This window comes from Monocercomonoides exilis (genome assembly GCF_001643675.1).
Source record: "Monocercomonoides exilis strain PA203 chromosome Unknown scaffold67-269241, whole genome shotgun sequence".
NCBI lineage: Eukaryota > Preaxostyla > Oxymonadida > Polymastigidae > Monocercomonoides > Monocercomonoides exilis.
The window spans coordinates 243,438-269,241 of record NW_027150612.1 but is presented as its reverse complement, the minus strand read 5'-3'; the positions used below and the strand labels follow the sequence as shown (position 1 = coordinate 269,241).

At 35.0% G+C, this 25,804-nt stretch overlaps 5 protein-coding genes across 5 annotated transcripts; 3 read left to right on the top strand and 2 right to left on the bottom strand.

The window, feature by feature from the left end:
• Positions 1-414: 414 nt before the first annotated feature.
• Positions 415-1,018, bottom strand: MONOS_16138c2 (uncharacterized protein; the record flags this gene model as incomplete). The annotated part of the gene is made up of 3 exons (XM_067869053.1): positions 415-458; positions 522-752; positions 853-1,018. 3 exons carry the CDS (start codon positions 1,016-1,018, stop codon positions 415-417), a joined length of 441 nt encoding a protein of 146 aa, XP_067719058.1.
• A 5,530-nt stretch (positions 1,019-6,548) lies between these two features.
• MONOS_18346 (uncharacterized protein) lies at positions 6,549-7,115 on the top strand (the record flags this gene model as incomplete). Its single annotated transcript, XM_067871358.1, has 2 exons — positions 6,549-6,843; positions 6,889-7,115. The coding sequence occupies 2 exons, from the start codon at positions 6,549-6,551 to the stop codon at positions 7,113-7,115; spliced, it is 522 nt and encodes a 173-aa protein (XP_067719057.1).
• Positions 7,116-14,273: 7,158 nt separating this feature from the next.
• Positions 14,274-18,080, bottom strand: MONOS_15228 (uncharacterized protein; the record flags this gene model as incomplete). The annotated part of the gene is made up of 1 exon (XM_067868095.1): positions 14,274-18,080. One exon carries the CDS (start codon positions 18,078-18,080, stop codon positions 14,274-14,276), a length of 3,807 nt encoding a protein of 1,268 aa, XP_067719056.1.
• A 1,031-nt stretch (positions 18,081-19,111) lies between these two features.
• MONOS_18345 (uncharacterized protein) lies at positions 19,112-20,389 on the top strand (the record flags this gene model as incomplete). Its single annotated transcript, XM_067871357.1, has 2 exons — positions 19,112-19,615; positions 20,192-20,389. The coding sequence occupies 2 exons, from the start codon at positions 19,112-19,114 to the stop codon at positions 20,387-20,389; spliced, it is 702 nt and encodes a 233-aa protein (XP_067719055.1).
• Positions 20,390-20,492: 103 nt separating this feature from the next.
• Positions 20,493-21,641, top strand: MONOS_18344 (uncharacterized protein; the record flags this gene model as incomplete). The annotated part of the gene is made up of 2 exons (XM_067871356.1): positions 20,493-20,843; positions 21,288-21,641. The coding sequence occupies 2 exons, from the start codon at positions 20,493-20,495 to the stop codon at positions 21,639-21,641; spliced, it is 705 nt and encodes a 234-aa protein (XP_067719054.1).
• Positions 21,642-25,804: the final 4,163 nt, after the last annotated feature.

The window sequence follows — 25,804 nt, the reverse complement described above, 5'->3', positions numbered from 1 at the left end:
GAGAAGAAGAAGAAGGAAGAAGAAGGAGGAAGAGGAGAAGAAGAAGAATATGTTGACGATTGTTTTGTTTTGAAGAATTTGTGAATTGGTATTGGAGATGGAGAAGAGTGACGTTTGTGATTTGAATTATTCTTTTTATTTTTTGTTGACCTCCTTTCTCTCCTTATTGGGGTGTTGATTGGAGCATCAATAGCTTCAGACGATGAAAAAGTTGATGCAGATGAATTTTTTTCCGAAATAGAACTTGATTTTTTATTTTGTTGATGTGATTTTTCTGATAATGAAGATTTCTTTTTCTTTGAAGAAGAATTTTCTGTAACAATTTCATTTTCCCAGGCATCTTCATCTATAAATCTTGTGTAATCTGGCTCAGCTCGCTGCTTTTTCTTTGCTGATTGAAGAGTAGTTGAGGCTTCAGTGGAATGGGCTAACATCCAGTTGTTGCCCTTTTCCCAATCCTGTTCATTTAAGCCTAAAATGAACAGAGAAAATTATTCAAAAAAATTCAAATAAAAACAAACCACTTTTGCAAGACGGAAGATGAGGTTTTAGAGGAGTGATGATAAATCCTTGGTTTTTCTTCAGCGTTTGCTTCGCGTAAATAAATTTTCCCTCTGTGACATCATATCCATAGTCTTGTAAATCGGATAATGATGTGTTGCGTGACAGCGCTTGCAGCATTACTGTCTGAGTGTGCAAAGGAGCGTTGTTGTACACCACAGACAGGTCTTCCAGCAGCTTTATGTGATATTCTGTTCATGAGAAAAATATTGAATTAATAGTTAAGAAAATAACAACAATGACAGTTCATGAAATTTTCTATATAAAACATGAATAAATAAAAAATCAAACCGTTTAATGTCTTCAGTAAATCGTTAATTACAGAAGTTGATTGCCTGTAAGAATAAAACAAATAGGCAAGTAACGAATCCACGTCATCTCCGCCGATGCGCTTAATTTCATTCCATAATACTTTGCATCGAGAATATAGAGTCGATTGAGGTTTGGAAATATTCATTGTTTATATTTTTCTGAATTTATTATGGAACAAAAGTCACATTTCTTTTTCGGTGAAAAACACCATGTTTCACACAAAAAATAAGTATTTATGCAATTTGATTTTATTAAAATGATGAATTGATATTGGAAACTGATATCACTATTTTTTGTCTTTTTCCAAAAATCAACGCATAAATGTTTCTCATTAAAACTAATTATAATAACATAATAACAATAAATCATAAACAAATATATGAAAAAAAAATATAAATAATAAATAAATATTTCTATACGAAAATTTTCATGAAAATATGTCAAATTGAAAATCTCGATCACAAAAGTGGTCACTAATTTTTCTTCAGATTTTGCAACAAACAGACATAAAAAGATGTGGGGAAGCGGTTTGTGCGGAAATCTGAGAAAAAATTAGTGACCACTTTTGTGATCGCCAGTCATTTTGAAAAACACTTTTATTAAGGTTCTCATCAGATTTGATCCGTTGAACGATCGGAACTATTATAAAACTGAAACTTGAAATGACTGGCGATCACAAAAGTGGTCACTAATTTTCTCAGATTTCCGCAAACCGCTTCCCCATCTATGTCTGTTTGTTGCAAAATCTGAAGAAAATTAGTGACCACTTTTGTGATCGAGATTTTCAATTTGACATATTTTCATGAAATGGTGACTTTTTTTGGTTTTGTATTTTATTGAGTCTTAAAAATATATATGTATATATTCAATTTTTTTATGATTAAATAAAAATGCATTTTATGAAATGAAAAACCATATTCACATTATTTATTTCAACATTAAAATGTTTTGAAAAATATAACGTGCTTGAGAAATTTTTGAAGAAGACTCATAAAAATGCTAAAAGTCCACCATCGCGACAAGAAATAGAAACAATTCACCTTTAAGAAATGTATCTGAAACTGCATCTTCATCGAATTTTTATTTCATTTATTCGTTATCATTCTAATATCGTTTATTATTTGTTTTTATGTTTTAAAAATTTTTTTGAAGTTCACATATTTTCCAATTTTCATTTCTTTTTCATTTTTTGATAACATGAACATTTCATCACTTTTTGTTATTTGTTAAATAATCAATTCATCTGACAATTGAACAAAATCTATCATGCTTTTGAAACAATACAAGCAATTTATTAGAATACAACAGACACTGTTGAAAGAGAAAAAGAATAAACATAAGTTACGTTGAAAGATGAAAAAAACATTTTTCAGAAAAATTAAGATACTTGGAGAAAGCACTGTTTAATTGAAGAATTGCTTCATTTTTGTTGAATGAAGAAGAAGATGGTAAAGAAGAATAAGAAGAAGAAATGAAGTAAAAGAGAAATGTGCAATCAATTGAATGATGTTTCTGAAGAAGATAATGAAAAGGCTTCATGTGATGCTGTCATTGAGATAAAATATTGAATATGGTAAATGAACTTCATATTGATAAGAAAAACATAAACACAAAAAATTCACAAACAGATTGAGCCATATCAAATAATTTGGATATCTATCGTTCATCGAATGCTCTTGAGTGGTTGCCTCCTCTTTCCCCTCAGAAACTGAAAATGTTGATTTCTTCAAATTCCTCTTCTTCATCTTCTTTCAATCACACCCATCAGGGTTCAGTCATTCTCTCCCTTCTCTTATCCTCTCATCATATTCTCTTCTCCAATACACATGCGTTCCCACCTCTTTCACTTCTTTTGAATCTTCTCTTCCAAAACCCAGCTCATTTACTCTAACTTCCTCCATCTCTGCGCTTCATCAAACACTTCATCAATTTCTCCAAAACTCATCCATTTACAAGTCCCCTCAAATCGTGCTGCAACTGATTGCGCTTGAAGCTTCCTGTTTCTTCCTTCAAATATCACTCGTTGTCTGTTTCCTATTCAATATATATACATTTCAAAAAAAAAAATAAAAAATTGAAAAAAAAAAAAGACACACTTGAACGTTGTGTGAAAATGACTCAAGCCGAGCAAACTCATTTCAACTTCTTTTTGAGTCTCCTCCCTTTCCTTCTTTCTCCAACACACCTTTCAGCAGGCAAGCCACACAAATCAACAGCAATTCCACTGAAAGGCCTTCATTCAGAATTACGTTCCATTGCAAACATTCCCACAGGAGCATTTCATCCTTTTATTTTTCGTTTTTCTTCTCTTCATCAGAATTCTTACTTTCAAATCTTTTCATTTTCAAAGAAAAACAAGCCACCGTCCCGTTTAACCTTTGGCCCTTCAAAACATCTCCCGATACTCCAACGCCAAAATCCCAACACCAACCCCAATCCCTTTCCATCCACAATTTTCTCGATTATCTTTTCAACAACCCACTCCACAAATCGCACCCGTCTCTTCAAATCTCACATCTTCCCATATTTCATCCATTTCTTCGCTTTTCTCTTTTTGCTCCAGGTCCCTCAAATCGTTCAATCGCCCAAGCCCCTTTCAAAAGTCAATAAAAAATTTATTTATTTCATAATAATAAAAAAAGGACAGATAAAATCGCATAAGCAGTGATTCAGTAATGCCCCATGCACACCATAAAACATTTGTTACTGGTCCTGCTGCCTTCGGAAAAATCAAGATGAAGCAACATATTGGTTCATTTTCTGAATGTTGAAGGAACATCTACTTCAAAAGAGTCACAAATATCGATTAAAATACCTGAAGATGCACATTCATAAACTTTTTCCTCTGCATCATTTTCATTCTTTTACCTCAAAACAGGCAAGACGAAGGGCAACAAAACATTCATTTATTGTTTGGTTATTTAATAAGGGTCTGCAACCTATAATTTTATTAGTGAAGATTTTTGATAAATTATTTGCAGCAGCCTGAGCATATTTGAGCTACTATTGAGCGCAAACACAGATGCACTCATGCGAGTTATAGCATTGAAGAAGAACAGGGATTTAGCCTTCAAATGGAGGAGCGGGTGGCTGTTTGCATCGATTGCTTCCAAAAAGTGAATTGATGAGGGAAGTTGCATGAAGTTTGAATCAAGTTATATGTTGCAAAATACATGATGCAACATCGGCTGTGATATTTTGAATGAAAAATGAATAAAGCAAGATACAAAAAAGCGATTAAAATGTTAGAAAAGTTGAAATGAACAGCTTGTTCATTTCGAGCGAAATGTTGTGTACTTGGTATATCTTATGCTCAGGACTTATTTTGCGTGATTTTTTTATTTGGGAGAAGATTTTCTTTGTGGAAAAGGAAAGGGAATTGAAGCATAGGACAATGGAGGAAGCGAACAGAGCGAAACACTCAGCTGGTCTTAACGACAAACGCATTGCCATTTACGCGAAACCCGTTGGAAAGCTATCAGCAAAGAAATGGCGTTAAATAAGTCTTTGAAAAGAGTTGATTTCTTGTTTATTTAAAAATTATGTGTTTTAATCTGATATTACAGCTCGTTTCACAATGGATTCTGTGCTTTCAATGACTTTCTATTCCAGCCATTTATTGTCCAGTTGTCTGAATTTTTTGTGGCAAGAGGAAATTTTATATTGCAAGAAAGCCAGGTGGGCTGATCATTTCGAGTGAGTTGGAGATAGGAAAATATTTCAAGAAAAAAAAATGGTTTGATTTTCTTTTATTTCATTCATTTTTCTTTTAAGGTGTTCTTTCAATGAATACAAATTGATCAAGTACAGGAATACCACAAAGAGAGGGAAGCCCTGAAATCCTTTGCAAAAGATCCAGAAGTTTTGAGATGATTCTTGTTTGGATTGCATTCAACGAAGTCATTCGTTTCTTACCATCTGTTTTGCATGCTGCATAGCCTGACAATGCTTAACATGAGTTTGCAAGAAAGAGAAAAGCAGTTTATTTGGCATTTTTGTTCGGAATGTTTTGCAGTTGCGACTCTTTTATCTGGGCTGATAAGCTGCATGAGAATTCACATTCAGAACACATTCAGTTTTTTCTATCGCCCAACGTGACTTGAAAAACCTGACATCTTCTATTTTTCTTCACCTTCGCTATCATTCTCAACAGTCTCACTTCAATAAAAGATGCTCATTGCCAGAATCGACACATCAATCACATAATCATAAAATTCGTCATTTTCTTCTTATTTCATTTGAAATTTTTGCAATTGAAGTCAACTTCATCAATTGTCAACGCCTTCTTCGATTTCGAATTATTCTCTGCCAATATCCTCATCAAACATGAAGTTCATTTGAATTGTTGACATCATTGGACAAAGATAATTTTTCTTTTTCTGAGGGACAAAGCAGTTCAACCACTCAAAGGCAATCAACGATTTGTGGACTTCATTCTTCATCTGTTTGTATCTCTTTCCCTTTCACATATTTTGTGATGAAGATTGTCTATTTCATCTGAAATCAACTCATCGAATAATGTGTTTTTATCGGTCGACATCATTCAAGTCATTTTCAACATCTTTATTAAAAGGATTGAATGCGTTTCACAATTCTCAATTGCTCCACCTTCATAGCTTTCATAATCTTCTTCTTCCTCCTCGTCATCATCTTTTTCTTATTATTTCTTTTTCAACTCCTTCAACTATTTTTGCAACTTCATCTTCTTCCTTCTTTATCTGCCTCTTTTCCTTGCTATTTAATTCCTTCAGCTTATCGTCATCTTTTTATGAATTCCAAAATAAGCCAATGAAAACATTCTCATTCTGAGAAATACGATCTGAAAGCTTTAATTTCTCAGACAGACATTTTCCACACACAACATTCATTCTCCTATGCATTCTTCTTCTTCAACATCTTCTTCGATGAACGAATTAAAAATATTCCTATTTCCATTTCATTCAACTCCCGTTAAATCCAGGGCCAAGCATCACCTTTCATTCCTACTCAGATAGACGAAAGAAATATTTATTCTATCAAGGAATATCTTTAAAAATTATTTTACAAATGAAATGCTACAATGTCAAATCAAGAATAGTCGATCATCGGGCACACAATCCATGAAGGTTGCCTCTACAAAATTTATTTTGAGATTGAAAGAATAACAGGAAGAAGAAGGAGCAAGGTGGGAAAAGATTTCTTTGAACAAACAGTTGCAGGGATAATTTTCGAGAGATTTCGCAAGGCCACATGCCTTCAACATGTCTGAGAAGATGAAACGATGAGTGAAAGCAATTTTGATGAAAAGGCATATTTAACAGATAATTCTATAAAAGAAGAGAATACATGTCCGACAAGTTATGTTGATTTCATCACATGCGCATACGAGCAGTTTTCTTCAATTTTGTGTGCCATCTCCACAACTTTCTTCGGTTTTTCTATTGCGCGCACAAATTCACAATTTGTCTGCACGTTTATTATTATTTACCAACGTTCTTCACCTTCTTCAGAAGCCCCGTCGCATTGCGTGTGCACTTGCAGGGCATCTTTGATAGCCAGAAATACATTGCTTTGACACCAAACATGTTTTCCACGTATTCATTGTCAGCTGTATGCCTGTTGATAAAGATTTATAAATCTAAATTCCAATTGCTTCTGTTCTGTCATGTCCAACAGCCGAATTGTCTTTCTGAGTGATGCTTGTCATGAAAGTGAACAAGGGCTCTTTCACAGAAGCGACAAATGATTCACACACAAAATACATATCTCTTCCGACACAGGCCTTGTTGGCTGAAAACACGATATTGGTGATGGCAAAGGAGGATTCTGACACTTGTGAGCCTTCATTGAACTCGATCATGAGAGCACCGCCTCTTCCTCCAGAACTTGTATCCTCACTCACACAACAGTCGGAGAAGGTGGTGTTGCTCACTGAAAACGAGTTGGTAGTGGCAGATGAGGCGAATGAGATGCATCCGCCATCTGGTGGCAGTCTGTTGGCTGAACTGTTCTGAGTTGATGTTGGTGATGGTGCAGTTGGCGAGGGAGAGGGAGAGGGCAGGGGAGGTAGCAGAGGAGAGGACACAGCTGGCGGGGGTGATAGTGGAGGTGATGTGGGTGATGTTGGAGGAGTTGAGGGTGAGGGGAGTGGTGAGGGAGGTGAGATGGAAGATGCTTTGGCTGTTAAGGGTGAGATGAGTGATTGCTGTGTGGTTGAGATCGAGGGAGCCAGCAGTGAGGAAGAAGAGAGGTGTGGTGATTGATGATGAAGACGGAGTTGTTCCAGTGATGGTGGTTGTGTTGAGGTTGAGGGAAGGGTAGTTTTGGGAGAGGTGGAAGAGGATGGGGGTGATGGTATTTGTGGAGTTGTGGGTGACGGTGAGGGCAGAGACTGTGAGGGAGCCCTGAGTCTGTCGGTAGAGTGCAGAAATGGCTGAAAAAAAAGATGATGATTGAAGAATTCCGCTTGATGCGATGGTGATGGTATCTGTGCCATTTCCTTTGATTTATGTGTCAAAAGCAAGGAAGATAAGTGTTTGAGTGGGAGCAAATGTTGAGCTGAGGAGGGTGAGGGAAGCCTCTTTTAAAAGAATAAGCCATAGATTGCATACTCCATAGTGGAGCAACGATTCTGTTGCGTTCTTCCACAGCCATCAACATCTGTTCCGTTGTTTGCAACATTTTTGTTCTGGCTTATGAGAGGGAGCGAGCTGTTGACAGTCTCATTATCAGCTGTGTTGTTGTTCCGCACTTTTTTTGTTGGGGTTGTTGATCCGCAATTCTCAAACGGAGATTGAGTTATGGAATTACCATTGAAAAACACATCATTTCCTCTTCCGTTAGTAGCTGTATTTCATTGAAGAAACAGAAAGTGATGAATTTCATTCCATTCATCCAATCATATGTTCTTGTGCAACACAACGCAGCACCACCATAGGTAGTTGGATTTTCGACTTTGTTATTTATGAACTGGCACTCTTGGAGCAAGCATTGTTTTGGTTTATTTTGTGGAGGCCAATTGAATGTGAAAGAACCAGCAGAATCACCACCTGTATTTGAGATGAACTTGCATTTGGAAAACAGGAATTTACCATTTGCAGGAATTGTTTGTTGTACAAAATACCAACCAATTCCACACCAGCATGTTATTGAATAACTTTCGACTTTATTTTCCAAAATGTGATATTTGGAATTTGATTGTGGAGCATACACTTCAACTGCTCCTCCATTCCTCGCTTGATAACATGAAAAATTGGATTTTTCGAGAGAGATTTTCAACAAATTTTGACAGAATAACGCTCCATTATTCACATTTCTTGAACATGCAGTGAATGAACATAAAGTGCACCATCCAAATCACTTCCTCAATTAGAATCATTCCATTCGCACACTCAAAGAGATGACTGTTCAAATCTAATAAATTCAATCTTCCGAGTGTTTTTCTTTTATTTTCAGTTCCAACATGAACGATAGGGGCATTTGACAAAGAATTTATTTGATGGTGGAAAGAGATATTGAAAGAGGAGGGATAGATATGATCATTTTAATGGGATTGATAATTATCATAAATGATCAAAACACCAATTGAATAAAGAAAAGACTAAAGTTTAAAATGAAATATTCATTTGTTCCGTATTGAAATAAATATTCATAGGCAAGTATATCAGAAAAGACAACATACAAAATAATTCACCAGTAAATACAAATCAATACATCATTTTTCACTCTAAATTTCTCACTTTCCATTTCTCACTCACTTTATTTTTTATCCCCACATCACACTTGGTGTTTATATGACTTGGTTGTTAACTAATTAATGATAGACAAATGCTTTCGTGTTATTATGTTTACGTTATTCTATATGACAACTTAATGTCAATTCATTTGAATTAATGCAGTGTAATTATCAATTTTTTATTTCATATTTTCTTAATTAAAAAATGGTTTTAATCGCAGTTGATATTTATTATTTAGTGGAATGATTAATGATGTGCACTAATGAATATTAAAAAAAAATATGAAACATTCATTTATCCAAGAAGGGTTTTGATGAACTATTTCTGTATTTTGTTTCAAACAGTTTGAAAAAACTCATTGAAAAATTCCATTTTTCTTCTGAAAGATAATCCCAGTATTGGTCCCATTTAGTGAAGTCAATAATTGAAATTTTGTCATCATCGCACTGCAGAAAGCTGTCATTGGAATGGTCAGTAGAACTTCCATTTTTGACTATTGAAATAAAATGCCCTTCTTTATGCTTCAATGAAGAATGGATAATTGTTCCAACGAAGTTGTATTTTGCAACTATCTCACTATCAGATGAATGATTGTCAATTGAAGATAACACACGAGGACTGAACACATGAAAATCATTTGGGCCTATTCCTTGACTTCTGAAGAATAATTTGATTGGAGGAGAACTCACATAATCTCCATCAATGAACTTGTGATAAATACACAAAATGAAAGGGAAATCGTAAAGCCATATCCAGTTTTCAAATGCAGATTTCGTCCAGCAGTTATCACAATTTGAAAGTAGATTCTCAGCAAAATCATCTGAGGCTTGAAACACACAATTCAACCCACCGACAATATCTGATCCAGCGATTGAAATAAAATAACCTGCTCCTCTTAATGATGAAGATAAATGATGGCAGCTGGTGCACATATTTATTCTATGGCTGCGGATCAAAAACATCTCCTTCAAATTCCAATTATTTTTTGATAGGAATTCCATAACTGCAGTAAACACGTCAGTCAAAATTTTTGGTTCATCCAGACACCCAAACAGCAGTTCATAAAAATTCTTCATTCTCCTCTTTCCCCAAGCATTCACTATTTTTGATGGATTCCGAATTTCTTCCAAAAGATTCAAAAAATAACTTTGATTTTTGGAAATGTTGCTATCTTTTGTGCATTTATCAATGCATAATGAAGCAAGACATTGACATAAAGAATTGAAAGCACATGTTTTCCCAAAATTATTCAATGATCTTCCTTCACATATACTCATTAATTCATTTTCATCATCATCACTATCTTTATCACTCAACTCCAATTTATTCAAACTCTCCGCATTATCATAAATACAATCTGTGTTTAATTTGGATTTGTTATCTATTTTCAATTTAGGACGAAATATGCATTTCATAAAATAATCATAAGTATCAATAGAATTTATAAAATAATCCTCAAAACTATAATCCAAAATTACTGAAGTTTTTGAATGAATATTAGAAGGATCTGACTGAACAATATTCATTGAGGGAGCTGGAGAAGTATTTGAATGAATATTAGAAGGATCTGACTGAACAATATTCATTGAGGGAGCTGGAGAAGTATTTGAATGAATATTAGAAGGATCTGACTGAACAATATTCATTGAGGGAGCTGGAGAAGTATTTGAATGAATATTAGAAGGATCTGACTGAACAATATTCATTGAGGGAGCTGGAGAAGTATTTGAATGAATATTAGAAGGATCTGACTGAACAATATTCATTGAGGGAGCTGGAGAAGTATTTGAATGAATATTAGAAGGATCTGACTGAACAATATTCATTGAGGGAGCTGGAGAAGTATTTGAATGAATATTAGAAGGATCTGACTGAACAATATTCATTGAGGGAGCTGGAGAAGTATTTGAATGAATATTAGAAGGATCTGACTGAACAATATTCATTGAGGGAGCTGGAGAAGTATTTGAATGAATATTAGAAGGATCTGACTGAACAATATTCATTGAGGGAGCTGGAGAAGTATTTGAATGAATATTAGAAGGATCTGACTGAACAATATTCATTGAGGGAGCTGGAGAAGTATTTGAATGAATATTAGAAGGATCTGACTGAACAATATTCATTGAGGGAGCTGGAGAAGTATTTGAATGAATATTAGAAGGATCTGACTGAACAATATTCATTGAGGGAGCTGGAGAAGTATTTGAATGAATATTAGAAGGATCTGACTGAACAATATTCATTGAGGGAGCTGGAGAAGTATTTGAATGAATATTAGAAGGATCTGACTGAACAATATTCATTGAGGGAGCTGGAGAAGTATTTGAATGAATATTAGAAGGATCTGACTGAACAATATTCATTGAGGGAGCTGGAGAAGTATTTGAATGAATATTAGAAGGATCTGACTGAACAATATTCATTGAGGGAGCTGGAGAAGTATTTGAATGAATATTAGAAGGATCTGACTGAACAATATTCATTGAGGGAGCTGGAGAAGTATTTGAATGAATATTAGAAGGATCTGACTGAACAATATTCATTGAGGGAGCTGGAGAAGTATTTGAATGAATATTAGAAGGATCTGACTGAACAATATTCATTGAGGGAGCTGGAGAAGTATTTGAATGAATATTAGAAGGATCTGACTGAACAATATTCATAAATGATGATGTTAAAATTGGATTGTTGATGTTTGGAATGCGAAATATTGATGTATTGTATATTGTCTGTGAATTGATAGAACTAATTTGTTGTGAACTCAGGCTTAGCTGTTTTTCTTGTTGTATTTGTGAATTTTTAGTTGATTTAATTTTAACAAATGGAAACTGCAGAAAATGTTGTTTATGAATATATTTATTTTTATTATCACATTTTGTCAAAGGATAATCTTCAAATGATTCAGTGCTTTCTGAATCTGAGTGAGGATCTATTTCGTTGTAGTGTTCTGTCAGAAAAGCTGTAGTAAATAAAAAAATCCAAATTTAAATGAAATAAAGTTGTTAGAATAATTGTTTTTTTGTATTTTATAATTAAACAAATACAAACATGTTTTCAAAGTGGACAATGCCTCCAAAAGTTTTTTTCCTTTTTCCGTAGATTGTAAAAATGATGTGAGAACAAGTTCGGCGTGGTCTTCCGACATTTTTCCGAAAATATTTTCTAGATTTTTCACATCCCGTTTGACGCTCTTGTTTCCAATTCCGTTATGTTTTCTTTTGAAAGGATTCATTTTTGATAAACAAAAGCCAGATTTGATCGTTATATTTTTTATTTTTCAAATAAAGAACTTTTTTTTCCATATTTTTTGTTTGTGTGGAGAACAATAACTTTCAAAAATGATTATATACATAAAGGCGTGTTCAAGCGGAAAATTTTATGAATTCATCATTCATTTTCAGCCTCAGATTATTCAACAAAATTATTGATATGGATTTGTTGAACAACAAGAGAGCCTTACACAAATGAAACATTTCAATGGCCAATGATTGTTTCATTCAACACACAAAATGTTTTTTCTGATAGCACTGTTAATTTTGGTGATTCTCGTTTTGCTGAATATTCTGCTGGAAATGCTGCTGACTTCTTCTCATTTGGCTCAACTTCTCTACGAGCCACTCCAACAGAGAGAGGAATTTATTCACAATATCTGCTCATCTTCTTCATTATATTTTATTGCTGACAGCCGTATTTGGCAATCTTCTTCTGCATCGTCTTCGTCTTTCTATTTTTTCGGATACGGAATGAGCGAAAACTGAGCTTGTCTGATAAAAATTCATTTTTTTTGAACATTGCTCGAAAAGATATTGCTTTTGGAGATTCTTTTTTGGAAAATGTTAATTACCTTTTACTCAACACAGATGAATGAAACAAAGAGAAGATGGCAAAAGATTGAAAATAGTTACACAGAGAAGACAAGAAAGTCGATACAACCGAAAAGAGAGACAAGTCACTTTCACAGAAATGGATTTGGCACTTTCTTCACATTGAGCATTTTTTGGAGAATTATTGTCATGTTCTGATGGAATAACAATTTGATTTGCAAATCAATTTGTTGGACATTTGAAGCAGGAGGCAGACATTGAATATCAGATGGCATTTGAAACTTCAATATCTTCTTCTTCTTCTTCTTCTTAATCTTCGTCTTCTTCTTCCACATCCCATTCCATTATATCATCATCTCTGATGCATTATCCAATTTGTATTGAAAATTTCGACTGAATTTGAAGCAATGTGTTGTTTTACGTTCAGATCTCCCCATTTGCCGTTCAATCGATCAAATGAAGAACAACTGAATTTGCAGATGAAGATGAAGGATCAAGAATTTTCTCTGAGAAAAGGGAGAGAAATAGAAAGAGTAGGAGAAATGAATGAAGAAGATAAGGAAATGAAATATGATTAAATGGAAGAAGAAAGAAACTCCATGTGTGATGATTCCGATGATTACGAGAACACAAAACGAACGATCAGGAAAAATCACTCCCAACACGATCGAAACAGCAGAAGCAAAAGCAGAAGCATCTATTACATCAACAACGGTATTTTTTTAAACGGCAATACAATTTCCTATAAAAATACCAGAAGTTATTATCAACCGCGAATTTTATTGGTATCTGCTAGTGCTGTTTATTATTCGTTCGCTCCTCCGCCTGCACCGTGATTGCAAGCTGAAAATAGGTGCAACTGCAGAAAATATAAAGGAAAATATCTCATTTCTTTTTGAGAACAGAAAGAAAAACAGCTTAAAAGAAGATAAAGCGAGGCGAATGAAAGACGGAAACAAATGACTGCAACGGAGGCATTTTCGTTTGATTAATTCATAAAGTGACAAAAAAGGCAACTTTGTGCAAATTTCCAACTTCGATTTTACTCAGCTTCCAGAAACTCATTTTCCCTCTTCTGCTTTTCTCAACTGCAACTCCGTATTCATTCAAAGGCACAGAATAAACAGCAACCTACCCATTCTTCTTCTTCTTCTCTTTTCTCTGCTTTTCCACTTGGTTTGCTTTCTTCCTATTCTACATGTCTTCATCCACACAGAAGAAGGGCTGGACATCAGATGAAGAGTTCTGTTGAGCCAGAGGCAAAAGGGAAAGATGAACCTTATTTTTTAATAATCACAAGAATTCTGATTCGTTTTGTTGAGTGCTCAGATCGAAAGGGATAGAAAGAGGAGAAAATGAAGAGGTGAAATGATGATTTGGAAGATGAAGGAGGTCGAGGAAATGAGGGAGATTGAGGTGAATTGCAATCAAACCAGATGAAAGGATGTTATAAAAGGAATTAAGAAAAGAAATTAACAAAGAACTTGAAAAAGTCAGAAAAGAAAACGAAGAAGAAGAGAGTGAGAGTGAAAGAGAATGAAGAAGACGCTGAGAAGGATATGCAAACACGAAAACCTCAGAATCTTTAGAAGGACCATTGGATGACCAAATTTATTCGTCCAAATCTGAACAATTTGAAGGAGCAACTGCTGAAAGAACGGAGTATCAAGAATTAGCATCATCTTTGATATCATCTTCCTTTTAATCGTCATCATTGCCAGTTGATTGTGAAACAACTGAATGTTGCTATGTCCAAATATCTTGCTCTTTCGCTTCATCATCTTCGGATGAGGAGAAAGAAGCAGCAGATGAAACATGTTCAAATGCACTTCAATCACTTTCATTGCAAAACCTCCTTTCACTTCCACCAATCTTCTTCTTCTTCTTCCTCTTCCTCTTCCTCTTCCTCTTCCTCTTCTTCTTCTTCTTCTACTACTACTACTACTACTACTTCCTCTTCCTCTTCCTCCTCCTCTTCCTCTTCTTCTTCAACTCCATCAACATCTTCTTCTTCTTCTTCTTTTCTTCTTCTTCTTCCATTCTCTTCTCCTCCTTCTTCTTCTTCTTCCTCCTCCTCCTCCTCCTCCTCCTCCTCCTCCTCCCTCCTCCCTCCTCCCTCCTCCTCCTCATCGTATTCTTCTTCATCATCATCTTCTTCTTCTTCTTCTTCATATTCATATTCATATTCATCATTTTCAATGTCATCATCTTCTTCCTCTAAATCTTCTTCTTCCTCCTCTTCTTCCTCTTCTTCCTCTTCTTCCTCTTCTTCCTCTTCTTTCTCTTCTTTCTCTTCTCCTTCTCCTTCTCCTTCTTCTTTAATAATCAAACTTTCTCTCAATTCTTTCAATTTCTTTTCTCTTTCTTCTCTTTCTCTTTCTTTTCCTTCTTCTTCTTCTTTCTCCTTCATCTTCTTCAAATGCATTTTTATTTCTCTTCTTCTTTCTTCTTGTTCTTTTTTCATTTCTTCTATCGAATATTCAATTATTCCTTCTCCATTCATCTTCATTAGCTTCTTCATTTCTTCTTCTTCTTCTTCTTCTTCTTTCTCTTTCTCTTTCTCTTTCTCTTTCTCTTTCTCTTCTTTTCTTTCTCTCTCTTCTTCTTCTTCTTCTTCTTCATTCATTGGGATTGGAGGAGGAAGAGGAGAAGAAGAAGAAGAAGAAGAATTAATAACAAAATCATTATCTTCTTCTTCTGATGAAGAATATGATGGAATTTCAGGTATTTTTGGTTTTTCTTCTTCTCTTTCTTCTCTTTCTCTTCTTTCTCCTTCTTCTTCATTCATTTCAAACCCAAAATCAAACTCATTCACTTCTGAATCATTCGAAAGAGAATGAGAAGAAGAAGAAGGAGAAGGAGAAGAAGGTATAGAAGGAATTGCTGGGGCTTCTGGTTCACTTTCTTCTTCTTCTTCTCCTTCTCTTCCTTCTCCTTCTTTCTTTTTCATCATTTTCTTCTTCTTCTTCTTCTTCTTCTTCTTCTTCTTCCTCCTCCTCCTCCTCCTCCTCCTCCTCCTCCCTCCTCCCTCCTCCTCCTCATCGTATTCTTCTTCATCATCATCTTCTTCTTCCAATTCATAATCTTCTTCTTCTTCTTCTTCATATTCATATTCATATTCATCATTTTCAATGTCATCATCTTCTTCCTCTAAATCTTCTTCTTCCTCCTCTTCTTCCTCTTCTTCCTCTTCTTCCTCTTCTTCCTCTTCTTTCTCTTCTTCTCTTCTTCTTCTTCTTCTTCCTTTCTTCTTCTTTCTCTCTCTTTCTCTTCTTCTTCTTCTTCCTTTCTCTTTCTCTCTTTCTCCTTCTCTTCTTCTTCTTCTTTTATTCTCTTCAATCTTTCTTGTTCTCTTCTTTCTCTCTCCATCTTCATAATTTGCTCCAACATTCTTCTTTTTCTCTCTTCTTCTCTTCTTCTCTTCTTCTTCTTCTTCTTCTTCTTCTTCTCTTTCTTTTCTCTTTCTTTCTTCTTCTTCTTCTTTCTTCTTCTTCTTCTTTCTTCTTCTTTCTTCTTCCATTTCCTCTTCTATTTTCTTCCTTCTCATCTTCTCCTTCTCCTTTTCCTTTTCTCTTTCTCTTTCTCTTTCTTCTGCTTCTTCTCTTTGCTTCTTCTCCATCAAATACACTTTTCTAAGCTCTTCTTTCACTTTCCTCTTCAATTCTTCCTCTTTCTTCATTATTTCTTCTTTCTTCTTCCTCTCCATCTCTTTCTCCTTCTTCATTCTTTCTGCCTCTATTTGCTTTCTCTTCTCTCTCTCTCTCTCTTTATCCCTTCTTCTCTGCTCTAATCTTCTTCTTCTTTCTTCTTCTTCTTTCTTCTTCCTCTCTTCTTCTTCTATTCTTTTCATTTCTTCCTCTTTCTTCTTTCTTTCTTCTTCTTCTCTTCTTCTTTCTTCTTCTTCTTTCTTTCTCCTCTCTTTTTCTTCCATTTCCCTCTTCTTCCTCTCCTTCTTCTCTTTCTCTCTCTTCTTCTTCTCTTTCTCCTTCATCATCTTCTCTATTCTTCTCTTTATTTCTTCTTCTTCCTTCTCCATCATCTTTCTTTCTTTGGCTTCTCCTTCTTCTCTTTCTCTCTCTTTCTCTCTAAACATCATCATCATTTCATCTTCTTTCTTCATTTCTTCTCTTTCTCTCTTCTTCTTCTCTTCTTCCTTTCTTCTTCTTCTCTCCATCTCTAATGCACTTCTTGCTTCTTCTTCAAACATTCTTCTTCTTTCTTCTTCTTCTCTTCTTTCTTCTTCTCTTTTCTTCCTCTTCTTCATCCTTTCCACACAAATATCTTCCATTCTCTTCATCTTCTCATTCTCTTTCTTCTCTTTCTCTCTAAATTCTTTCTTCTTCTTCTCTTCTTCTATTGCTTTCTTTCTTTCTTCTATAATTCTCCTTTTCTTCTCTTCTTCTTCTTTCAGCTTCATTTCTAGCTCTTCTCTTTGTTTTCTATACATTTCTTCATTTCTTCTTTGGATTTCTTCAATTTCTTTTCTTTTTCTTTCTGCTTCTTCTTTTCTTTTCTTCCTCCTCTCTTCCTCTTTCTTCATCTGCTGCTCCATTATCTTCTTCTTCCTCTCCATCATTTGCTTTTTCTTCTCCTCTTTTATCTTCTTCTTCTTCTCTTCTTCTTCTTCTCTTTCTCTTTCTCTTTCTCTTTCTTCTTCCGCTTTCTTCTTTTTGTTTTCTTCTTCTTCTTTCAAATACTTCTCTAATTTCTCCAATTTCTTTTCAATCTCCTCTTCTTTCTCCTTTTTCTCTTCTTTCTCTTCTTTCTCTTCTTTCTCTTCTTCTTTGATTTTCTTCTTTGTAACTTGTTTTGTTGATTCTATTTCATTCTTGATGACGTTGTTACCCTTCTTTTCCTTCTTCTTCTTTTCATTTTTATCTTCTTCTTTTTCACTTTCTTTCTTCATTTCTTTCTTTATTTCATCTTTCTCCTCTTCCTTCTTCTCTTTTTTCTTCTCTATCTTCATTTCTTCTTCTTCCTCTTCTTCTTTCTTTTCAATTGGTTTATCTTCAATATTTCTCTCTCTCCTTCTTCTCCTCCTCCTCCTCTCTTCAGCTATCTTTTCTATGCTCTCCATCAATTCCATTGGTGTTGAATAACAGTCAATCATTTCTTTATCATTACTGATGTTATTATTATTATTATTATTATTCTCTTTTAGTTCTTCTTTTATTTCTTTCTCTTTCTCTTCTTCTTCTTCTTTCTCTTCTTTCTCTTCTTTCTCTTCTTTCTCTTTCTCTTCTTTCTCTTCTTTCTCGTTAGCTTCTTCACTTTCTTCATCTTCATCTAGTTTAAATCCAGTTTTTATACAAAACAAAACATTTTCCTCTTTCTCATTGTTTATTTCTTCTTCTTCTTTTCTTTCTCCTTTTTTGTTTCCTTCTTCTTCTCTTTCTCCTTCTTTCTTTCTTCTTTCTTCATTTGATAATTCATTGTCCTTTGCCACATCTTCCAATATAAATCCTCTTTGATATTCTTCTTCTTCTTCTTCTTTTATTTCTTCTTCTTTAATTTTCTCTTCTCTTTCTTCCTTTTCTTCTTCCTTTCCTTCCCTTCCTTTCTCTTTCTCTTTCTCTTTCTCCTTCTCTTTCTCCTTCTCCTTCTCCTTCTCCTTCTTCTTCTTCTTCTCCTTCTCCTTCTCCTTCTCTTTCTCTTTCTCTCTCATCCAATGAAATAAACATCTTCCAAAATGTTATATTAAAATTTTGAATTTCAAATGGAATTATTCTTTTTTCTTTCTTCTTCTCTTCTTCCTTCTCTTCCTTCTCTTTTATTTCTTCTTCCTCCTCCTCCTCTTCTCTTTCTCTTTCTCCCTCTTCTTCTCCTTCTCCATTAAATTCTTCTTCTTCTGTCACTTCAATAAATAATACAAATCAAGATTCCCTTCATATTTCATTATCTTCTTCTTCTTCCTTTTCTTCTCTTTCTCCTTCTGCTTAATTAAATTCTTCTTCTTCTTCTTCTTCTTCTTCTTCTTCTTCTTCCTCCTCCTCCTCCTCCTCCTCCTCCTCCTCCTCCTCTTCTTCTTCTTCTTCTTCTTCTTCTTCTTCTTCTTCTTTATCATCTTCCTCATCATCTTCTTCCTCCTCTTCATCTGATCGTCTCAAATCCAATATCTTTTCCTTTCCCCATCGCTCTTTTCAAAGAGAAGAAACACATCTTCTTCCTTCTCCAGACAAGCAGAATTTCAATTTATCTTCAAACAGAATGAATGATGATGCAAACAAACAGAAGAAGCATGGAGAATATCAAGGAATTTCAGGAATTTCATCTTCGTTATGATCTTCTTCTTCTGCTTCTACTTCTTCTTTTTCCATTTATTCCCATCCTTCTTCCTCATACAAATACCCCAACAACACCACAACTGATTTCTTCCTTCCTTCTTCCAATTCTTCTCATCTTTTTCATCTTTCTCATCGAAAATGAAGTCATCATCTCCATCTTCATCACTCCAACTCTTTTGCTCCTCATGATATACCTCAGGTTTATCTCTTTTCCTCTGCATTTTCATCTTCTTGTTCTCCTTCTTCTGTTTCATCTTCAATTTCTTCTTATCCTTCCAATTCTTCTTCCTCTTCTTCTTCCTTTTTTTCTTCTGAAACAGAACAATCACAGATTTCTTCGCAAAATGCCTTATTCACTCCGTACATTGATGTTTCATTCAATTATGTGGGTGGAGTGAAGTGGGGCAGAGAAATGGACATCTACTTTGAGTCGCTGGAGGATCTGATCTCAGAAAGAGAGAGGCTGAAAAAGCTGACAGAGAACAAAGACAAAATATCAAAGACAAAACATGCAAAGGAGGACAAGGAATTGACTGAAAACTCATCGCCTCGTTCTTCGCTGGTGCGCCATTCTCCGGTTTCTGCATCGTCTTTTGGGGGAGAAGGAAGGCTCAACGAACTGAGCTATGATGTTTCAGGCACTCGATACGACATTTTGGACTTGGATGACTTTGAAGAAGAAAGGGCAGAAGAAGAGCGGGAGAGGAAAGAGAGAGGAGGAATGATCGTCCCCACAATCGCTATTCATCCGTATTTCCACAAAAACAAACAGATTTATCAAGCAGCAAATGCTCAAACAACAACATTTGAAATGACTTTAAATGAATCTTCTTTCTTTTCATCATCATCAAGTTCTGCTTCTATTTTTCCAAACCCAACAGCAACATCTTTATTTACATCTTCTTCAGCTTCCTCTGTGAAAACTTCCTTTGACGCCAGTGAGCCATGCCTCAGTTCAATCACACAAACAATTCATTTTCCTCTCTCTTCTTCCTCTCTGCTTTCTATCTCACGACTCCACCCTTGTCTCTGCTGCCTCTTTCTCAACTCCCTCACTCATCAAAACGCGCGCCTTCTTTTTATAACACACCCACACACTCACCAATTCACTCTGATGTGTTCTTCTCCTTCGTTAACACCGCTTTTCCATCCATCGTTCTTCTGTTATGCGGATGCCCTTTTGTTTGAAACGGAGTTCTTCAGGCAGATGCTGGGAAGAAAAGAAAAAGAGGTCAACAGGAAGAAAATGAAGAATATGAACGAGAATGAACAAATGAATGAAAGAGGAAGAGAAAGAGGGAAAAGAATTGAACATGAGAAATATTAAAAGATAGAGAAAGATGGAACTTCAAATAGAAAAGTTGATAGAATGATCCATTTGGAGTCATTTGATGGAAGCAGAACATCATTTAGAGTTTTATACTTCGAAGAATAACAATTGTCTAGAAAAGTCGTTTCAGAGAAAGAGTTTTAATGTTCAATTGTCAAAAAGCAGGAAGCAGAAGCAGCAGGGGAGAATGCAATGAGGAAAAATATAAGAGGAAAGGGGCAATTTATTGTCGAAGACAAAGAGGAAGAAGAGAGAAGGAAAAGCGAGCAGAGTGTTTTGAACGGAAGTGAGTCTGAAGTGTCGAAATCAGCTTCGTTGAAAGATAGGCATGCTCGTGACACATATTCAGTGATTTCATGATCATTTTCTTCTTATTCACAGCGCTTCAAAACGTTTTTCAGTGATCCAAAGGAAAAGACAAAAAAACATGGCAGGTTGAAGGAAGAAATGCAGCAAAGATAACATGGTTCTGCTTCAAGAAGAAGATGATGATTTCTTTATGTCAAAGAATACAACTGCTAACAAAGCTTTGACCCCATCTGTTTCTCAATCATCATCCTCTGCTTTGTCTATCCCTCAGATTTCTTTATTGATCCCTCCACAAAGTTCCAACAAATACGCAAAGGATCCACGAAGCGGAATTCATGCTTCATTGGTAGGGATGAAGAGGAGGAAAGAGGAGAAAAAGAATACAGATTTTCTTTCGCTGTATTCGTTGCTGACACATGAAAGGATACTGACTCTGATGTCAGCTGGTGATATTGCGCGTGCAGATGACAAGTTGTTTGAGGAGGAAATGAAAGATGTGGATGTGGTGAAAGGAGCAATGAATGAAGGTGAGACAGAAATTTGATGAAAGATTGAGGTGAATAAAAGAAAGGAAGCTGAGAGAAGAAAGAGAAAGAGAAGCAGAAAGAATGAAAAACTTGCCTTTTAACCAGCAAAATGCTATTAACACAACGTTAAATGGACCAAATCATACTCTTCAATCAACTCCTCAGCCAACTACATCAGCATCATTCTCTTCTTCTCCTTTCTCCTCTTCTTTATAATCATCTTATCTTCTTCTTCTCTATCCTCACAAATTCCATCTGATTACAATCATATTGATAATGCTTTACCTCCTTCAACACCATCACTTTCACCTCCTTTTTCAAAGTTATCTATATCTCCTTTTTCCACCAATACCCCAACTTTCACCAATCAAATTTAGCATCCCGTTTCTTCTTCGTCATTGTGCTTTCCTGAACCTATATAGTCGGCTATTCCAAGCCGCATCGATAGAATTGAGAAAGAGAAAGCGACACAGTGGAAGATAGAGAAGATACAGAAGGAAGAGGCAGAGAAGGAGACAAAGGAGCAGCTGGAGGAAGAGAATGAGAACTCAGAGAAAGAGCGGGAAAAGCTCGAAGACGAGCAGAGGAAAGCGCTGGAGAAGGCTGAGAAGAAGAGAAATGCGTTTGTCTCGTATTTGAAGAAGAAGAAAATTCAGAAAAGCGAATCGAACTTCAAAAGCGAAGTGAACAAGAGGAAGGTGTTGATGAAGGAGCATTTCGAATCGCCTCCATTTGTTTGGATAATGAAGGCGCTGTCGATTCGAAAAGATCAATAATTTTTTCTGGCAAGCTGTTCAATATGGAAGCTTTGCAGATGTCATTCAGAATAAAATCACATTTCTGTCTATAGAAAAAGGAGAAGATAATATTTCAGAAAACATGTCTCCTTCAAAAGAACATCAAAAGAAGAATAAAAAGAAAAGCAAAATGAAAATTATGTTCCAAAAAAAAACAAAAACATTCGGAGCCAAAGCGAAGTGAAAATGCGAATGCGTTTTAAGATGTTCGATTTCAAAACTTATTATTTTTCTTCTTCTGATCCTTATAAGAAAAACTCACTATTTGTAAGTTTTCTTTGTATTTCACAAGATAATCGTCAAACACAGCAAAAAAAGCATGAAAGAAGCTTCTTCCTCTTCTCCTCCTTCTTCGGATTCTTCTGCTTAGAGAAGTGAAATTGAAGTTCCACATCCTTCTCTGTCAACTCCAAACACTTTTGCTTCTTCATCCTCCTCTTCTTTGCATTTTTTACAAACTCATTCCTCAAAGTCATCTCATTCAAAACCCAGATCATCAGTATCGGCCATATCTCTTCATTCAAAAGCTATTACAGCTACATCATCATCATTTATTTTTTCTTCATCTTCTGGTTTATCTTCCTTATCATTCTCTCAAAATGCATCTGTTTTCAAACAATTTCTTCATTGCTGCCAACCACTCACACACAATCAAAAAAAAAAAAAAAATAAAATAAAATAAAATAAAAAAATTAAAAAAAAATAAAAAACACAGCAGCAACACCCTCAAACCGATCTCTATAATATATCCATTCTCAACTCTCACGCAAAATGCAGCTGAATTCAAAAAACAAAAGAGGAAGCCGGAAGCAAGTTAGAAGCGGAACTCGTCTCGATCACCTTCTTCTTTGATGTCATCTTCTTCCACTGCTTTTTCATATCCATCTTCATCTTCATTGTCCTCTTCTCCATTTTCATCAATCCTGCTCTCCCATTCTATTTCTTCAAAAAAGAAATCTGAGAAAGGAAATGAAAATGAAAAAAAAAGCGAAATTGAAGCCAAAATAGCAGAAACTCACAGTTCTCCTGAAACGACACATGAGGGAAACGAAGATGATGCAGAAAATCAGCCAAATGGTATCATCACTTCTCATCAAAAGCCTTTTCTAAACCAGATGGAAAATTATTTCCATCTTCTTCAGTATAAATTCGTCTGACTATTTCAACATCGTCTCCACATTCAGACTCAGTTATATATTCTTCTTCTTCTTCGTTTTCTTCATCTTCCTCTTCTTCTTCTGTTCTTCAAGAAATACAGTGCTCGCTCCATTTCACACTTCCTTCTCTTCTCCACCACTGGGTCGGATGTGCTGAGACATGCCGGCGGAGAAGCACAATGGAAGACAACGTATTGCTTCTGCCTGTTGATGGATGGTGCATTGAGAAGCTTGTGTGCTATGAAGAAGAAGGGATTTTGGCCTCATACTGAAATGCCCTCCGGAGCTGAGGTTAACTGAGAAAGGAATGAAAGTACTGGAAATGAGAGAGGATGAGATCTGGGCAAGGAGGATGAGAGAGAAGGAGAGAAGGAAGAAGGAAAGGATGGAAAGAAAGAGAAAAGAGGAGGGATGCGAAGGGAGAAATAGAGGGAGGAATAACTTTAAGGATGATACAGCCATTGAGAAATGCATCTGTAGCCAACTGATAATGTTTAAAAGAACAAGAATAAGACTCTACTGTACGAACTCGGATCGGATGTTTGCAAGGGAGGTCGGGGCGTCGAAGAAGGAGGAGCATCAGATCCAGAGGATGTTGCCGATGGAAGGGGAGATGTGGTGGACGACTGTGGAGAGAGAAGCGCGGAGGAAAGCGGGGAGCCGCACTGATGGAAAGAGAAGCCAGTGTGCTGGTTAACGAATATCTGGTGAGCGCGGTGAAAGGTGACGCAGGCAGAGTCCAAAGCGAAGACTTTTCTGGATCCTGGAGCAGGTAGCCCAAAATCATCGGAGTCAGCCAGAACAGACGGGCAGATGGACACAACGTCAACTCCAGCGAGCAAAGAGAAAGTGAACGGAGGGATGCGAGTTCCGCGGAAGGGGATGCAGAAGCGATATGGAGAAATGGGCGCTACAAGGATACTAGAACAATGGTTCAGCGCTTTATATTCATGCACCATTTTGTTGTTCATATCCTTTCATGTGAAACTGGTTATTAACCAATCTGTTCTCAAAACGAACAGGCGGACAAAAACAGAGCATCGAAGGAGGCAGATAACTGGATGACATATTATTGATGAGAAGGAGATAGAGAGAATCAGAGGAGAAACAAAGAGAGGAAGATAAAATGAAGATGTTCGTGCGATAAAAGCTTTATTAGTGGAAAAAGCAAAAATTGACGAGTTTCTTTTCATTTTTTAATATTTTCTTTATTTATCTAAAACTTTGTTTGATATTTAGATAATAATTAAATATTTCTAAGATTATTTGTTTGCAAACAAATTTATCAACAAACAGTTGATAACTTGATGAGTGTCTTATGTTACTATTATATTTTTGCGTAAGTGTTAATATGAATTGATAAAATTCAACAAATGTTTTATGATCTTCAAAATTAATTTAAAAATTTCTTTGCAATAACATCAAAAAATTAATTTTTATATAAAAAATTGATTGACAACTTATTGTTATTATTGTTTTTTTGTTTTATAAACCAGTTAACTAATGTTTTATTAGGTTTATCGAATTTTCGTTTTTTTTTTAGAAATTATTTTTATTTCTCGATATTTGAAATAAAAACGATTGGAAACAAATTAAAATCAACAAATAATTAATAATTATAATATATCGATCAATATTTTCATGCAATTTCAAAAAAAATTAATCTTTTCAACCTCACCCTTTATGAAAATTTTTTATGATCAAACTTCGTTATTTTTTATGATTTCAAAAAAAATCACCCACATCAAAAAAATCACCCAAATGATGTTAACAACGAATAATTTATTGCTGATCTTTGTGAAAACTATAATTTTTTCAACGGTTGGGTTTCAAAGAATTTGCTTTCAATTTGAGTGCAAAATCTTCTGAAAGTTGTTTTGAGAAAAGAGTGAAATGATGAGACTAAAAAAAAAAGTGGAAATGGCTTTGCTTTCTTCGATTTCCTTTAGCCAAAATTTTTTGTTAATATTTCTTTTTCATTTTGCTTTTCTTATTTTTTTCCACTCACTTTTTAATAGACGCTGGAATAAATATGTGTATTTGAAGGAAATAACTGGTGGATATTATTTATGGCTTATTCTTATGCAAATTGTGAAAAAATGAACTTGATGGACTCATTGGCTGCCTTGTGGACTGGTGATTTTTTTGAACTAACATTTTCTCAATCAAAAATTTCAATTTGAGAATTCACTTTGAATATGGGCGATTATTTTTAAAATCACATTTTTTCATTCAAAATTTTCGAACTGAAAATTTTTTTCAAATGTCAACCAATGAACACTGAAAAGTGAACAGACAAATTCCAGACCTCTTAATTTTTATTTCAGATTATGCATTAGCTTTTGGAATAGTTGTGATTATATTAGCATTTGAATACAAAGTCTCTTCCCAAAGGAAAACAATTTTTGAAAAATCAACACCCCGAAAAAAGATATGATTTCAAAAATAATCACCCATATTGATAATTGAACGATAAAAAAATACAACTCTTTCTTTTGTTAATTTTTTCATTTACACTATTTCAAATGTCATTGTTTTTGACAATTATCATTATTTTTGTATTTGTGTGAAAAAATTCCTCTTCGAAAAAACAAAACATATGAAGTCAACTACTCCCAAAAATGAAACGATTTAATAAATAATCACCCATATATTTCGTGCTTTTCGATATTATACCATGGGAATACAATTGCAATGCCTTTATTGTTTTGGAGAAGAAGAGATTAACAAAGCAGTGAAAATTGGTAACTTGTTGAAAAGTGTAGCTGTCGATGTTATTTTGGAGAAGATTCGGAAAACAAAGTTGGGTGATGAAATGACATGTGAATGCCTGAGATTTTCATCTGCGATTTCAAAGCGGCTGAAAAGAAAGGAGTAAGGAAAAATCGAAGAAAAAGAAAGAAAAGACATTCAAATAAAGATATTTGAAAGGATGGAAGAAGACGGATATGAAGATTGCATCAATGGACTGTTCCATAATATTTG